At 45.5% G+C, this 15184-nt stretch overlaps 3 protein-coding genes across 3 annotated transcripts; all 3 read left to right on the forward strand.

Annotated features, from left to right (window-relative positions):
- The first annotated feature begins 1143 nt into the window (after nt 1-1143).
- LOC117186528 (protein TIS11-like) lies at nt 1144-2833 on the forward strand. The gene is made up of 3 exons (XM_033387452.1): nt 1144-1270; nt 1767-2122; nt 2222-2833. The coding sequence occupies exons 2-3, from the start codon at nt 1857-1859 to the stop codon at nt 2502-2504; spliced, it is 549 nt and encodes a 182-aa protein (XP_033243343.1). The 5' UTR covers nt 1144-1270; nt 1767-1856; the 3' UTR covers nt 2505-2833.
- A 2971-nt stretch (nt 2834-5804) lies between these two features.
- Nucleotides 5805-7918, forward strand: LOC117186535 (protein TIS11-like). Its single transcript, XM_033387461.1, has 3 exons — nt 5805-5937; nt 6433-6773; nt 6870-7918. Exons 2-3 carry the CDS (start codon nt 6523-6525, stop codon nt 7150-7152), a joined length of 534 nt encoding a protein of 177 aa, XP_033243352.1. The 5' UTR covers nt 5805-5937; nt 6433-6522; the 3' UTR covers nt 7153-7918.
- Nucleotides 7919-10467: 2549 nt separating this feature from the next.
- On the forward strand, nt 10468-12626 carry LOC117186540 (protein TIS11-like). The gene is made up of 3 exons (XM_033387467.1): nt 10468-10594; nt 11090-11430; nt 11538-12626. Exons 2-3 carry the CDS (start codon nt 11180-11182, stop codon nt 11806-11808), a joined length of 522 nt encoding a protein of 173 aa, XP_033243358.1. The 5' UTR covers nt 10468-10594; nt 11090-11179; the 3' UTR covers nt 11809-12626.
- The last annotated feature ends 2558 nt before the right edge of the window (nt 12627-15184 follow it).

Here is a 15184-nt window from a genome sequence, read left to right on the forward strand (position 1 = left end):
TAGCTTTTGTAGTCTCTGAGATCTAGGCGCTAATGTTTTACTCTAAGCAAAGCCGCCTATGCTACGTGTGTGTTAGAGAGAGACAGGGCGAGAAAAAATGAAATTGTTTTCTTGATGCTGGCTATAATAATGATTCCGCAGTCTTAAAGATATGGTCATTCTCTACAATTCTACGTTTTTGGTTTTCTCATACCTTTAAAATTGTGGATGCCACAGATTTTCGTCCTTTGTGGGCGCGGAAGTGGGCGGGGCGAAGTTTTGAAATATTTTTGTAGCAGTGACATATCACAGAAGTCTGGATCCAAAACATCGTTGCTCTAGCTCTTATAGTCTTTGAGCACTAGGCGCTGAAGGGGACGGACAGACGGACAGACGGACGGACGGACAGACAGACAGGGCTCAATCGACTCGGCTATTGATGCTGATCAAGAATATATATACTTTATGGGGTCGAAAACGATTCCTTCTGGACGTTACACACATCCACTTTTACCACAAATCTAATATACCCCAATACTCATTTTGAGTATCGGGTATAAAAAGTACATTAAAGTTTTTGCTGGCGCATCAACGAATTTTGGTGCCAATTTGCAGCCGATGCAAAAAAAATGTATAATTTATACAAAAAAATTTAAACTGTTGAAATTAATTGCTTTTTCAAAGTTACATAAATGAAAAATGTTGTGTTTTTTTTAAAGGTTTTTCTCCGACATAATAATTTTGAAGATAACCTTGAATATTTGTTATGTTTACGGTTTTAGCATTCTTCCGTGGAGCTTACCAAAAAATTCTGGACCTGTCTAGTTGGTAACTTGGTTCGTCCTGATTATAAAACAGTAAATATCATTGTTCTTTGATTGCGTCTATTTTTTTTTTAGTAGTTTCATTGTTTGCCGACCAGAATATGACTAGTGTTTCAGAGTGAAGTCTGACCAGGCGTTGTAGACAATTGGATGCGTGTAGATGTATAACAGCACCCACCCACATTGGGAACATGCAGAACATTAGGATCGGGTCTGCACTGGAAAACACCAGTCTAAAATATTCGATTTGATGTCGGAATCAAAGGGTCCTGCTCCACGTACAAATTCACATACTATATTGTATCTATATTTATCTATCACAGTGACCTGTGACATTCAGTGATCACAACTCTAAAATATGTAGATATTCCACATTCAAATTCGATTCCGATAACAAAAATAAAGTCAAGTCCAACAGAAAATAGTTCAGGATAAAGGATAAGCAAAACGGAACAACAAAGGAACAAGTAGGTAACCCCCACCCTCCCATTGGTGGCCAATGGTGGCCCCCCACAGCCCTTTGTCCAGCAGCGGTATGGGAGTGTATTCGTGTGTTCCTGTGTCCGTGTGTCGTTGGTTAATGTGTGGAAAATTATAAGCATTGGTGACTCTTGCAATATCCCCACGCTGCAAGTGGTGCGCTGTCGCTGCCTCTGCCTCAGTCGCTGCTTACCGAAATAGCGCTGTTGCTGCAGTCGCTGCCGCTAGACCAATGTGTCTCTGTGTGTGTGTGTGTGTGGGGGGTTTTTTTTTTGCTTATAGGTCAAGTTAAAAGTAAAAGTATCCAACACCATTTGAGCCGTGTCTTTGCTACTCGTCGCCCTCTTTCGCCCTTGTTCGTTCGCCCTCTCTCTCTTTATCATCCGATCCCTTTTGAGTCTTTTGAGTTTTTGCGAAACATTCGCGTTACGTATCCCCAAGCAGCAATGGAAATTGATTTCAACGTATCTCTCCCATTCGCAGGTGGCCAGCGATCATCACCAGCCGCAGCAGCAACAGCAGCACCAGCACCATCAGCAGCAGACAGCGGATCAACTCGTCCTGGATATCAGCATGGAGCAGTCACAGTCGCAGCAGCACCGCCTCCATGGCGCCCTCACACGCACCATCTCACAGCCGGCTCAACAGCGCCACCCTCTGCACCAGCAGCAGATCCAACAACAGCAGCAACAGCAGCAGCAGCAACAGCAGCAACAGCAGCAGCAGGGTGTTGCCTCCTTGGTGACCATCATTGAGAATCTGGGGAACATGAATCTGCACCGTAAGCTCGAGCGCACACAGTTGGAGCCGCTGCTCCAACAGCCCATGAACATATCTCGGTGAGTGCCCCCCCCCCCCCCAGATCTGTCAGATCTTTCATTATGCGCCAGACGTGCCTTACATGTGACTTACTCTTTCCCTTCGTTTGTGTGTTGCAGCTACAAGACGGAGCTGTGCCGCCCGTTCGAGGAGGCCGGCGAGTGCAAGTACGGAGAGAAGTGCCAGTTCGCGCACGGCTTCCACGAGCTGCGCAACCTGCAGCGCCATCCCAAGTACAAGACAGAGTACTGCCGCACCTTCCATAGCGTCGGCTTCTGCCCCTACGGGCCGCGCTGCCACTTTGTGCACAACGCGGACGAGGCCCGCGCTCAGCAGCAGGCCGCAGCCCAGGCGGAAGCGGATTGGGAGGACAGGCCAAGCAGATGCTGCAGAACAGCATGAGCACGCCGATGCAGCAGGAGGAGATGCCGCGCTTGCCCGTCTTCAACCGCCTGAGCTCTGCCGTGGAGGACTACCAGCAGAAGCTTCAGTCCAGCCTACTGCCCTAAGCAGCTCCAGCATCAGCATCAACACGAACATCAACACAGTCAAGCCACACCTCACCTTCGCCTTCGCCTTCGCCCTCGCCCATTCACCCAGCATCCCCCAAACCTTTGTACAACAAACAAGCACAGAAACACAAAACAAAATCGTACGACCGTCAATATGTGGCCTTATCAAATGGAACCCTTTACTCTACGCCTTACGCCCCACATCGTCTTCCCTTTAAAGTAATAATGAATACTATGCTAATCGGAAGCGAGAAAGAGAGAGAACTCTGGAATAAGAGAGAACTCTGGAATGACCCACATAATCAATATCAGAGAGGAACATGAAAGAGTTTTTGAATGCCAGTTGAATTATTCATTATTTATACAATATACTTATTATATACTACAATGCCTTGTTCGTTATTTATGTAATCATACAATCTATATGCCAAGATAGTTCATAGATTTCTTCCGCACAAAAGACAGCAACGAGAAAAGACAACAACCGATCAGGATCGAACACAACTGTACATGAATTTTGTTACATGCTGAAACATGCCTATTTATGCTTCCATTGCAACACAACTGTGTATTTTTATATAGTAAATTACATTTTTATGAAGTGAAAACCATTTAGTTTACGGCGAATTACGGCGTTACAAAATAAATGAAACAAAAAAAACCAAAGTCGATTCCATTTACCCAACAGCAACGGGGCCGCTGCCTATGGCGGGGGTTATCGCCAATCTCTCTTCCAGGGCGTCTGTCGACGGGGTGACGGTGACGGCGACGGTACGCTATCGGTCCGGTGGAGACACCGTCCGGCACACCGATTGCAAGCTCTGCAAACCTTTTTTTTTATGTTATTTCCAAACCATTCGGTTCCCGCCACAAGGCATTTGCACCTGAACGATCAGAGAGGATCTAGAGGTATCAAAACGCCACAATTGACCGACTGGGAAAGTAGCATAGCATAGCATCAGAGCCAAGGTCCAAGTAGCAGCAGGTTCAAGAAGCTTCAGTTGCGTCATTGCAGCCATTTTCATAGTTTCATAGGCGCCGGCTTCCAGAGTTTCATAGCACCCAAAGAGCATAGTTGCATAGCCAGCACCTTAAATAGTTTCGTAGCAGGCAAATTTCATGGTTTCGTAGCAGCCACTTCAAGAGTGGAATTATTTATAAATTATGGCATATTTTCAGGCTGTTTTGCAAATACAAATTCTGGTTCCAATCGGTTGGCACAACTGTCCCTATCACGAAAGATATAGCCAAGGAAAAACAAAAAGTTGAAGCAGACTTAAAATTGGTACAAAACGAGAAAAACTAAAAAAAAAGTCAAACGGCCAACCTAGCTTACAAAAGCACAATTTTCGACATACGAAAAAATCTATTTTTTTTTTATCTATTCGAATTATAATGCATCATGAACCTTATCAATACTTTTTCTATATTTTTAACATCGATATTAATAGAAACGAGGGGGAACGTTGTGAGTTGCTGCGGACACCGCAACTCTACAGTTATACCCGATACTAAGTCAGTATGGCTCTCCTCCGGCAGACGCCGCTAATATTAAACGACACGACAAAGAGTGCGTGCGAGAGAGACAGAAAATCAGTCTGAGCGTGACGTCGGGTGCTGCGTAGCCAGTGCAAATTGATTTGTTCCTATTGGCTATAAAAATGATCTGATCTGATCCAGCTTCAGCAATCTGATAGATATGGTCATTATGTATGATTCTGCGTTTTTAGTTTTCTCGAATCTGCAATATTGTGGATGCAACAGATTTTCGTCCTTTGTGGGGGCGGAAGGGGGTGGGGCGAAATTCTGAGATATACGTTTTATAGGGAGATCTAACAGAAATGCGGATACCAAATTTGGTTACTCTAGCCTTAATAGTCTCTGAGATTTGTGGATGCCCCAGATTTTTGTCCTTTGCGGGGGCGGAAGGGGGTGTGGCGAAATTTGGACACGAAACGGTCAAGGTCCGATATCACAGGAGTGTGGATACCAAATTTGGTTGCTCTGGCTTTTATAGGTTCTGAGATCCTTGAACTCATATTTTGCAATTGACAAAACCGACCATGAAACCTGTGTGTTAGAGAGAGACAGGGCGAGAAAGAATGAAATTGTTTTCTTGATTCTGGCTATAATCATTATACGATCTGTTTCAGATTTTGCACTGTAGAAGATATGGTCATCCTCACCGATTCTGCGTTTTTTGTTTTATCGTATCTTTAAAAATGTGGATGCCACAGATTTTCGTTCTTTGTGGGCGCGGAAGTGGGCGGGGCGAAGTTTTGAAATATTTTTGTAGCAGTGACATATCACAGAAGTCTGGATCCAAAACATCGTTGCTCTAGCTCTTATAGTCTTTGAGCACTAGGCGCTGAAGGGGACGGACGGACGGACGGACGGACGGACGGACGGACGGACGGACGGACGGACGGACGGACAGACGGACAGACAGACAGGGCTTAATCGACTCGGCTATTGATGCTGATCAAGAATATATATACTTTATGGGGTCGAAAACGATTCCTTCTGGACGTTACACACATCCACTTTTACCACAAATCTAATATACCCCAATACTCATTTTGAGTATCGGGTATAAAAAGTACATTAAAGTTTTCGCTGGCGCATCAACGAATTTTGGTGCCAATTTGCAGCCGATGCAAAAAAAATGTATAATTTATACAAAAAAATTGAAACTGTTGAAATTAATTGCTTTTTCAGAGTTACATAAATGAAAAATGTTGTGTTTTTTTTAAAGGTTTTTCTCCGACATAATAATTTTGAAGATAACCTTGAATATTTGTTATGTTTACGGTTTTAGCATTCTTCCGTGGAGCTTACCAAAAAATTCTGGACCTGTCTAGTTGGTAACTTGGTTCGTCCTGATTATAAAACAGTAAATATCATTGTTCTTTGATTGCGTCTATTTTTTTTTTAGTAGTTTCATTGTTTGCCGACCAGAATATGACTAGTGTTTCAGAGTGAAATCTGACCAGGCGTTTTAGACAATTGGATGCGTGTAGATGTATATCAGCACCCACATTAGGAACATGCAGAACATTAGGATCGGGTCTGCACTGGAAAACACCAGTCTAAAATATTCGATTTGATGTCGGAATCAAAGGGTCCTGCTCCACGTACAAATTCACATACTATATTGTATCTATATTTATCTATCACAGTGACCTGTGACATTCAGTGATCACAACTCTAAAATATGTAGATATTCCACATTCAAATTCGATTCCGATAACAAAAATAAAGTCAAGTCCAACAGAAAATAGTTCAGGATAAAGGATAAGCAAAACGGAACAACAAAGGAACAAGTAGGTCCCCCCCACCCTCCCATTGGTGGCCAATGGTGGCCCCCCACAGCCCTTTGTCCAGCAGCGGTATGGGAGTGTATTCGTGTGTTCCTGTGTCCGTGTGTCGTTGGTTAATGTGTGGAAAATTATAAGCATTGGTGACTCTTGCAATATCCCCACGCTGCAAGTGGTGCGCTGTCGCTGCCTCTGCCTCAGTCGCTGCTTACCGAAATAGCGCTGTTGCTGCAGTCGCTGCCGCTAGACCAATGTGTCTCTGTGTGTGTGTGTGTGTGGGGGGTTTTTTTTTGCTTATAGGTCAAGTTAAAAGTAAAAGTATCCAACACCATTTGAGCCATGTCTTTGCTACTCGTCGCCCTCTTTCGCCCTTGTTCGTTCGCCCTCTCTCTCTTTATCATCCGATCCCTTTTGAGTCTTTTGAGTTTTTGCGAAACATTCGCGTTACGTGTCCCCAAGCAGCAATGGAAATTGATTTCAACGTATCTCTCCCATTCGCAGGTGGCCAGCGATCATCACCAGCCGCAGCAGCAACAGCAGCACCAGCACCATCAGCAGCAGACAGCGGATCAACTCGTCCTGGATATCAGCATGGAGCAGTCACAGTCGCAGCAGCACCGCCTCTATGGCGCCCTCACACGCACCATCTCACAGCCGGCTCAACAGCGCCACCCTCTGCACCAGCAGCAGATCCAACAACAGCAGCAACAGCAACAGCAGCAGCAGCAGGGTGTTGCCTCCTTGGTGACCATCATTGAGAATCTGGGGAACATGAATCTGCACCGTAAGCTCCAGCGCACACAGTTGGAGCCGCTGCTCCAACAGCCCATGAACATATCTCGGTGAGTGCCCCCCCTCCCAGATCTGTCAGATCTTTCATTATGCGCCAGACGTGCCTTACATGTGACTTACTCTTTCCCTTCGTTTGTGTGTTGCAGCTACAAGACGGAGCTGTGCCGCCCGTTCGAGGAGGCCGGCGAGTGCAAGTACGGAGAGAAGTGCCAGTTCGCGCACGGCTTCCACGAGCTGCGCAACCTGCAGCGCCATCCCAAGTACAAGACAGAGTACTGCCGCACCTTCCATAGCGTCGGCTTCTGCCCCTACGGGCCGCGCTGCCACTTTGTGCACAACGCGGACGAGGCCCGCGCTCAGCAGCAGGCCGCAGCCCAGGCGGAAGCGGATTGGGAGGACAGGCCAAGCAGATGCTGCAGAACAGCATGAGCACGCCGATGCAGCAGGAGGAGATGCCGCGCTTGCCCGTCTTCAACCGCCTGAGCTCTGCCGTGGAGGACTACCAGCAGAAGCTTCAGTCCAGCCTACTGCCCTAAGCAGCTCCAGCATCAGCATCAACACGAACATCAACACAGTCAAGCCACACCTCACCTTCGCCTTCGCCTTCGCCCTCGCCCATTCACCCAGCATCCCCCAAACCTTTGTACAACAAACAAGCACAGAAACACAAAACAAAATCGTACGACCGTCAATATGTGGCCTTATCAAATGGAACCCTTTACTCTACGCCTTACGCCCCACATCGTCTTCCCTTTAAAGTAATAATGAATACTATGCTAATCGGAAGCGAGAAAGAGAGAGAACTCTGGAATGACCCACATAATCAATATCAGAGAGGAACATGAAAGAGTTTTTGAATGCCAGTTGAATTATTCATTATTTATACAATATACTTATTATATACTACAATGCCTTGTTCGTTATTTATGTAATCATACAATCTATATGCCAAGATAGTTCATAGATTTCTTCCGCACAAAAGACAGCAACGAGAAAAGACAACAACCGATCAGGATCGAACACAACTGTACATGAATTTTGTTACATGCTGAAACATGCCTATTTATGCTTCCATTGCAACACAACTGTGTATTTTTATATAGTAAATTACATTTTTATGAAGTGAAAACCATTTAGTTTACGGCGAATTTTAGGTTATTTAGCCATTAAATGAAAGCGTTACAAAATAAATGAAACAAAAAAAACCAAAGTCGATTCCATTTACCCAACAGCAACGGGGCCGCTGACTATGGCGGGGGTTATCGCCAATCTCTCTTCCAGGGCGTCTGTCGACGGGGTGACGGTGACGGCGACGGTACGCTATCGGTCCGGCGGAGACACCGTCCGGCACACCGATTGCAAGCTCTGCAAACCTTTTTTTTTATGTTATTTCCAAACCATTCGGTTCCCGCCACAAGGCATTTGCACCTGAACGATCAGAGAGGATCTTGAGGTATCAAAACGCCACAATTGACCGACTGGGAAAGTAGCATAGCATAGCATCAGAGCCAAGGTCCAAGTAGCAGCAGGTTCAAGAAGCTTCAGTTGCGTCATTGCAGCCATTTTCATAGTTTCATAGGCGCCGGCTTCCAGAGTTTCATAGCACCCAAAGAGCATAGTTGCATAGCCAGCACCTTAAATAGTTTCGTAGCAGGCAAATTTCATGGTTTCGTAGCAGCCACTTCAAGAGTGGAATTATTTTTAAATTATGGCATATTTTCAGGCTGTTTTGCAAATACAAATTCTGGTTCCAATCGGTTGGCACAACTGTCCCTATCACGAAAGATATAGCCAAGGAAAAACAAAAAGTTGAAGCAGACTTAAAATTGGTACAAAACGAGAAAAACTAAAAAAAAAGTCAAACGGCCAACCTAGCTTACAAAAGCACAATTTTCGACATACGAAAAAATCTATTTTTTTTTTATCTATTCGAATTATAATGCATCATGAACCTTATCAATACTTTTTCTATATTTTTAACATCGATATTAATAGAAACGAGGGGGAACGTTGTGAGTTGCTGCGGACACCGCAACTCTACGGTTATACTCGATACTAAGTCAGTATGGCTCTCCTCCGGCAGACGCCGCTAATATAAAACGACACGACAAAGAGTGCGTGCGAGAGAGACAGAAAATCAGTCTGAGCGTGACGTCGGGCGCTGCGTAGCCACTGCAAATTGATTTGTTCCTATTGGCTATAAAAATGATCTGATCTGATCCAGATTCAGCAATCTGATAGATATGGTCATTATCTATGATTCTGCGTTTTTAGTTTTCTCGAATCTGCAATATTGTGGATGCAACAGATTTTCGTCCTTTGTGGGGGCGGAAGGGGGTGGGGCGAAATTCTGAGATATACGTTTTATAGTGAGATCTAACAGAAATGCGGATACCAAATTTGGTTACTCTAGCCTTAATAGTCTCTGAGATTTGTGGATGCCCCAGATTTTTGTCCTTTGCGGGGGCGGAAGGGGGTGTGGCGAAATTTGGACACGAAACGGTCAAGGTCCGATATCACAGGAGTGTGGATACCAAATTTGGTTGCTCTGGCTTTTATAGGTTCTGAGATCCTTGAACTCATATTTTGCAATTGACAAAACCGACCATGAAACCTGTGTGTTAGAGAGAGACAGAGCGAGAAAGAATGAAATTGTTTTCTTGATTCTGGCTATAATCATTATACGATCATGTTCAGATTTTGCACTGTAGAAGATATGGTCATCCTCGCCGATTCTGCGTTTTTGGTTTTATCGTATCTTTAAAAATGTGGATGCCACAGATTTTCGTCCTTTGTGGGGGCGGAAGTGGGCGGGGCGAAGTTTTGAAATATTTTTGTAGCAGTGACATATCACAGAAGTCTGGATCCAAAACATCGTTGCTCTAGCTCTTATAGTCTTTGAGCACTAGGCGCTGAAGGGGACGGACGGACGGACGGACGGACGGACGGACGGACGGACGGACGGACGGACGGACGGACGGACAGACGGACAGACAGACAGGGCTCAATCGACTCGGCTATTGATGCTGATCAAGAATATATATACTTTATGGGGTCGAAAACGATTCCTTCTGGACGTTACACACATCCACTTTTACCACAAATCTAATATACCCCAATACTCATTTTGAGAATCGGGTATAAAAAGTACATTAAAGTTTTCGCTGGCGCATCAACGAATTTTGGTGCCAATTTGCAGCCGATGCAAAAAAAATGTATAATTTATACAAAAAAATTGAAACTGTTGAAATTAATTGCTTTTTCAGAGTTACATAAATGAAAAATGTTGTGTTTTTTTTAAAGGTTTTTCTCCGACATAATAATTTTGAAGATAACCTTGAATATTTGTTATGTTTACGGTTTTAGCATTCTTCCGTGGAGCTTACCAAAAAATTCTGGACCTGTCTAGTTGGTAACTTGGTTCGTCCTGATTATAAAACAGTAAATATCATTGTTCTTTGATTGCGTCTATTTTTTTTTTAGGAGTTTCATTGTTTGCCGACCAGAATATGACTAGTGTTTCAGAGTGAAGTCTGACCAGGCGTTGTAGACAATTGGATGCGTGTAGATGTATAACAGCACCCACATTAGGAACATGCAGAACATTAGGATCGGGTCTGCACTGGAAAACACCAGTCTAAAATATTCGATTTGATGTCGGAATCAAAGGGTCCTGCTCCACGTACAAATTCACATACTATATTGTATCTATATTTATCTATCACAGTGACCTGTGACATTCAGTGATCACAACTCTAAAATATGTAGATATTCCACATTCAAATTCGATTCCGATAAAAAAAATAAAGTCAAGTCCAACAGAAAATAGTTCAGGATAAAGGATAAGCAAAACGGAACAACAAAGGAGCAAGTAGGTACCCCCCACCCTCCCATTGGTGGCCAATGGTGGCCCCCCACAGCCCTTTGTCCAGCAGCGGTATGGGAGTGTATTCGTGTGTTCCTGTGTCCGTGTGTCGTTGGTTAATGTGTGGAAAATTATAAGCATTGGTGACTCTTGCAATATCCCCACGCTGCAAGTGGTGCGCTGTCGCTGCCTCTGCCTCAGTCGCTGCTTACCGAAATAGCGCTGTTGCTGCAGTCGCTGCCGCTAGACCAATGTGTCTCTGTGTGTGTGTGTGTGTGGGGGGTTTTTTTTTGCTTATAGGTCAAGTTAAAAGTAAAAGTATCCAACACCATTTGAGCCGTGTCTTTGCTACTCGTCGCCCTCTTTCGCCCTTGTTCGTTCGCCCTCTCTCTCTTTATCATCCGATCCCTTTTGAGTCTTTTGAGTTTTTGCGAAACATTCGCGTTACGTATCCCCAAGCAGCAATGGAAATTGATTTCAACGTATCTCTCCCATTCGCAGGTGGCCAGCGATCATCACCAGCCGCAGCAGCAACAGCAGCACCAGCACCATCAGCAGCAGACAGCGGATCAACTCGTCCTGGATATCAGCATGGAGCAGTCACAGTCGCAGCAGCACCGCTTCTATGGCGCCCTCACACGCACCATCTCACAGCCGGCTCAACAGCGCCACCCTCTGCACCAGCAGCAGATCCAACAACAGCAGCAACAGCAACAGCAGCAGCAGCAGGGTGCTGCCTCCTTGGTGACCATCATTGAGAATCTGGGGAACATGAATCTGCACCGTAAGCTCGAGCGCACACAGTTGGAGCCGCTGCTCCAACAGCCCATTAACATATCTCGGTGAGTGCCCCCCCCCCCACCCCACCACCAGATCTGTCAGATCTTTCATTATGCGCCAGACGTGCCTCACATGTGACTTACTCTTTCCCTTCGCTTGTGTGTTGCAGCTACAAGACGGAGCTGTGCCACCCGTTCGAGGAGGCCGGCGAGTGCAAGTACGGAGAGAAGTGCCAGTTCGCGCACGGCTTCCACGAGCTGCGCAACCTGCAGCGCCATCCCAAGTACAAGACAGAGTACTGCCGCACCTTCCATAGCGTCGGCTTCTGCCCCTACGGGCCGCGCTGCCATTTTGTGCACAACGCGGACGAGGCCCGCGCTCAGCAGCAGGCCGCAGCCCAGGCGGAAGCGGATTGGGAGGACAGGCCAAGCAGATGCTGAAGAAGACCATGAGCACGCCGATGCAGCAGGAGGAGATGCCGCGCTTGCCCGTCTTCAACCGCCTGAGCTCTGCCGTGGAGGACTACCAGCAGAAGCTTCAGTACAGCCTACTGCCCTAAGCAGCTCCAGCATCAGCATCAACACGAACATCAACACAGTCAAGCCACACCTCACCTTCGCCTTCGCCTTCGCCCTCGCCCTCGCCCTCGCCCATTCATCCAGCATCCCCCAATCCTTTGTACAACAAACAAGCACAGAAACACAAAACAAAATCGTACGACCGTCAATATGTGGCCTTATCAAATGGAACCCTTTACTCTACGCCTTACGCCCCACATCGTCTTCCCTTTAAAGTAATAATGAATACTATGCTAATCGGAAGCGAGAAAGAGAGAGAACTCTGGAATGAGAGAGAACTCTGGAATGACCCACATAATCAATATCAGAGAGGAACATGAAAGAGTTTTTGAATGCCAGTTGAATTATTCATTATTTATACAATATACTTATTATATACTACAATGCCTTGTTCGTTATTTATGTAATCATACAATCTATATACCAAGATAGTTCATAGATTTCTTCCGCACAAAAGACAGCAACGAGAAAAGACAACAACCGATCAGGATCGAACACAACTGTACATGAATTTTGTTACATGCTGAAACATGCCTATTTATGCTTCCATTGCAACACAACTGTGTATTTTTATATAGTAAATTACATTTTTATGAAGTGAAAACCATTTAGTTTACGGCGAATTTTAGGTTATTTAGCCATTAAATGAAAGCGTTACAAAATAAATGAAACAAAAAAAACCAAAGTCGATTCCATTTACCCAACAGCAACGGGGCCGCTGCCTATGGCGGGGGTTATCGCCAATCTCTCTTCCAGGGCGTCTGTCGGCGGGGTGACGGTGACGGCGACGGTACGCTATCGGTCCGGCGGAGACACCGTCCGGCACACCGATTGCAAAATCTGCAAACCTTTTTTTTTATGTTATTTCCAAACCATTCGGTTCCCGCCACAAGGCATTTGCACCTGAACGATCAGAGAGGATCTTGAGGTATCAAAACGCCACAATTGACCGACTGGGAAAGTAGCATAGCATAGCATCAGAGCCAAGGTCCAAGTAGCAGCAGGTTCAAGAAGCTTCAGTTGCGTCATTGCAGCCATTTTCATAGTTTCATAGGCGCCGGCTTCCAGAGTTTCATAGCACCCAAAGAGCATAGTTGCATAGCCAGCACCTTAAATAGTTTCGTATCAGGCAAATTTCATGGTTTCGTAGCAGCCACTTCAAGAGTGGATTTATTTATAAATTATGGCATACTTTCAGGCTGTTTTGCAAGTACAAATTCTGGTTCCAATCGGTTGGCACAACTGTCCCTATCACGAAAGATATAGCCAAAGAAAAACAAAAAGTTGAAGCAGACTTAAAATTGGTACAAAACGAGAAAAATTAAAAAAAAAGTCAAACGGCCAACCTAGCTTACAAAAGCACAATTTTCGACATACGAAAAAATCTATTTTTTTTTATCTATTCGAATTATAATGCATCATGAACCTTATCAATACTTTTTCTATATTTTTAACATCGATATTAATAGAAACGAGGGGGAACGTTGTGAGTTGCTGCGGACACCGCAACTCTACGGTTATACCCGATACTAAGTCAGTATGGCTCTCCTCCGGCAGACGCCGCTAATATTAAACGACACGACAAAGAGTGCGTGCGAGAGAGACAGAAAATCAGTCTGAGCGTGACGTCGGGTGCTGCGTAGCCAGTGCAAATTGATTTGTTCCTTTTGGCTATAAAAATGATCTGATCTGATCCAGATTCAGCAATCTGATAGATATGATCATTATCTATGATTCTGCGTTTTTAGTTTTCTCGAATGTGCAATATTGTGGATGCAACAGATTTTCGTCCTTTGTGTGGGCGGAAGGGGGTGGGGCGAAATTTTGAAACAAACTCGTCTCGGTCCGATATATTAGGAGTGTGGATACCAAATTTGGTTGCTCTAGCTTTTGTAGTCTCTGAGATCTAGGCGCTAATGTTTTACTCTAAGCAAAGCCGCCTATGCTACGTGTGTGTTAGAGAGAGACAGGGCGAGAAAAAATGAAATTGTTTTCTTGATGCTGGCTATAATAATGATTCCGCAGTCTTAAAGATATGGTCATTCTCTACAATTCTACGTTTTTGGTTTTCTCATATCTTTAAAATTGTGGATGCCACAGATTTTCGTCCTTTGTGGGGGCGGAAGTGGGCGGGGCGAAGTTTTGAAATATTTTTGTAGCAGTTACATATCACAGAAGTCTGGATCCAAAACATCGTTTCTCTAGCTCTTATAGTCTTTGAGCACTAGGCGCTGAAGGGGACGGACAGACGGACAGACGGACGGACGGACAGACAGACAGGGCTCAATCGACTCGGCTATTGATGCTGATCAAGAATATATATACCTTATGGGGTCGGAAACGATTCCTTCTGGACTTTACACACATCCACTTTTACCACAAATCTAATATACCCCAATACTCATTTTGAGTTTCGGGTATAAGGTTAGGTTAGGTTAACCCGGACGGCCCTCAGCGGGGCCACGCATAGGCCAATATGGCCCTTAGTTATCCGGATGGGGGTGTGTATGAACCGTCGCGGGAGTGTTAATGTGGTTTTAAAAAGTCCCCGAGAATCGAGGTGTTTTTAGCATAGGCCAGCAGTTCCTGTGGCGTCCTTTTGGAGGCATCTTCCAGTGATGCCAACACTGGGGCGCCCAGGTATCTCCTCCTTGCCCTTGAGAGAGCCGGACAGTTGCAGATGAGATGTTCCAGGGTTTCGATAGCCCCAGGCTCCTCACATTTCCTACAACTGTCTCTGTTGGTGATGCCTAGCTTTGCTGCATGTGCAGCAGCCAGACAGTGACCTGTTAGTATCCCCACTAGCAATCTACAGTCCTTTCGTGGTAGGTGCAGTAGGTAGTGGCTAAGTTTCTCGTTGCGCTCCTTGCACATTATCTTCGAGGTTCTGCAGGTGGTGGTACTCCTCCACCTGCTATCAGTCTGTGCTCTAGCCTGCTTCTCTAGATCGCCTTGCAGCGTTCTGAGGGAGACAGGCACGTTCTCGGTTCTCCTATTCTCCAGCCCGACGCCTTCCTTAGCTAGTACGTCCGCCGCTTCGTTTCCTTCGATGCCCTGGTGGCTGGGAACCCAATAGATCCGCACTGTCTTTGTCGTGCTTAGGATGTCTAATGCCTCCCTGCTCGCCAAGACACTTCTGGAACTGACCGCGGACGACTGCATGGATCTTATCGCCGCTTGGCTGTCGACGAATAGGTTGACCGCATCGTGTGCTCGTTCTGTTAGGAGAGCGACCTCC

The sequence above is a fragment of the Drosophila miranda genome, chromosome XR (assembly GCF_003369915.1).
Source record: "Drosophila miranda strain MSH22 chromosome XR, D.miranda_PacBio2.1, whole genome shotgun sequence".
In the NCBI taxonomy this organism is placed as follows: Eukaryota; Metazoa; Arthropoda; class Insecta; order Diptera; family Drosophilidae; genus Drosophila; species Drosophila miranda.

Bases quoted from the DNA above. Each gene is read 5' to 3' on its own strand.
- LOC117186540 (XM_033387467.1), top strand. From the start codon at position 11,180: ATGGAGCAGTCACAGTCGCAGCAGCACCGCTTCTATGGCGCCCTCACA. The intron at 11,431-11,537 runs GTGAGTGCCCCC...TGTGTGTTGCAG, and splicing joins CAGCCCATTAACATATCTCG to CTACAAGACGGAGCTGTGCC.
- LOC117186528 (XM_033387452.1), top strand. From the start codon at position 1,857: ATGGAGCAGTCACAGTCGCAGCAGCACCGCCTCCATGGCGCCCTCACA. The intron at 2,123-2,221 runs GTGAGTGCCCCC...TGTGTGTTGCAG, and splicing joins CAGCCCATGAACATATCTCG to CTACAAGACGGAGCTGTGCC.
- LOC117186535 (XM_033387461.1), top strand. From the start codon at position 6,523: ATGGAGCAGTCACAGTCGCAGCAGCACCGCCTCTATGGCGCCCTCACA. The intron at 6,774-6,869 runs GTGAGTGCCCCC...TGTGTGTTGCAG, and splicing joins CAGCCCATGAACATATCTCG to CTACAAGACGGAGCTGTGCC.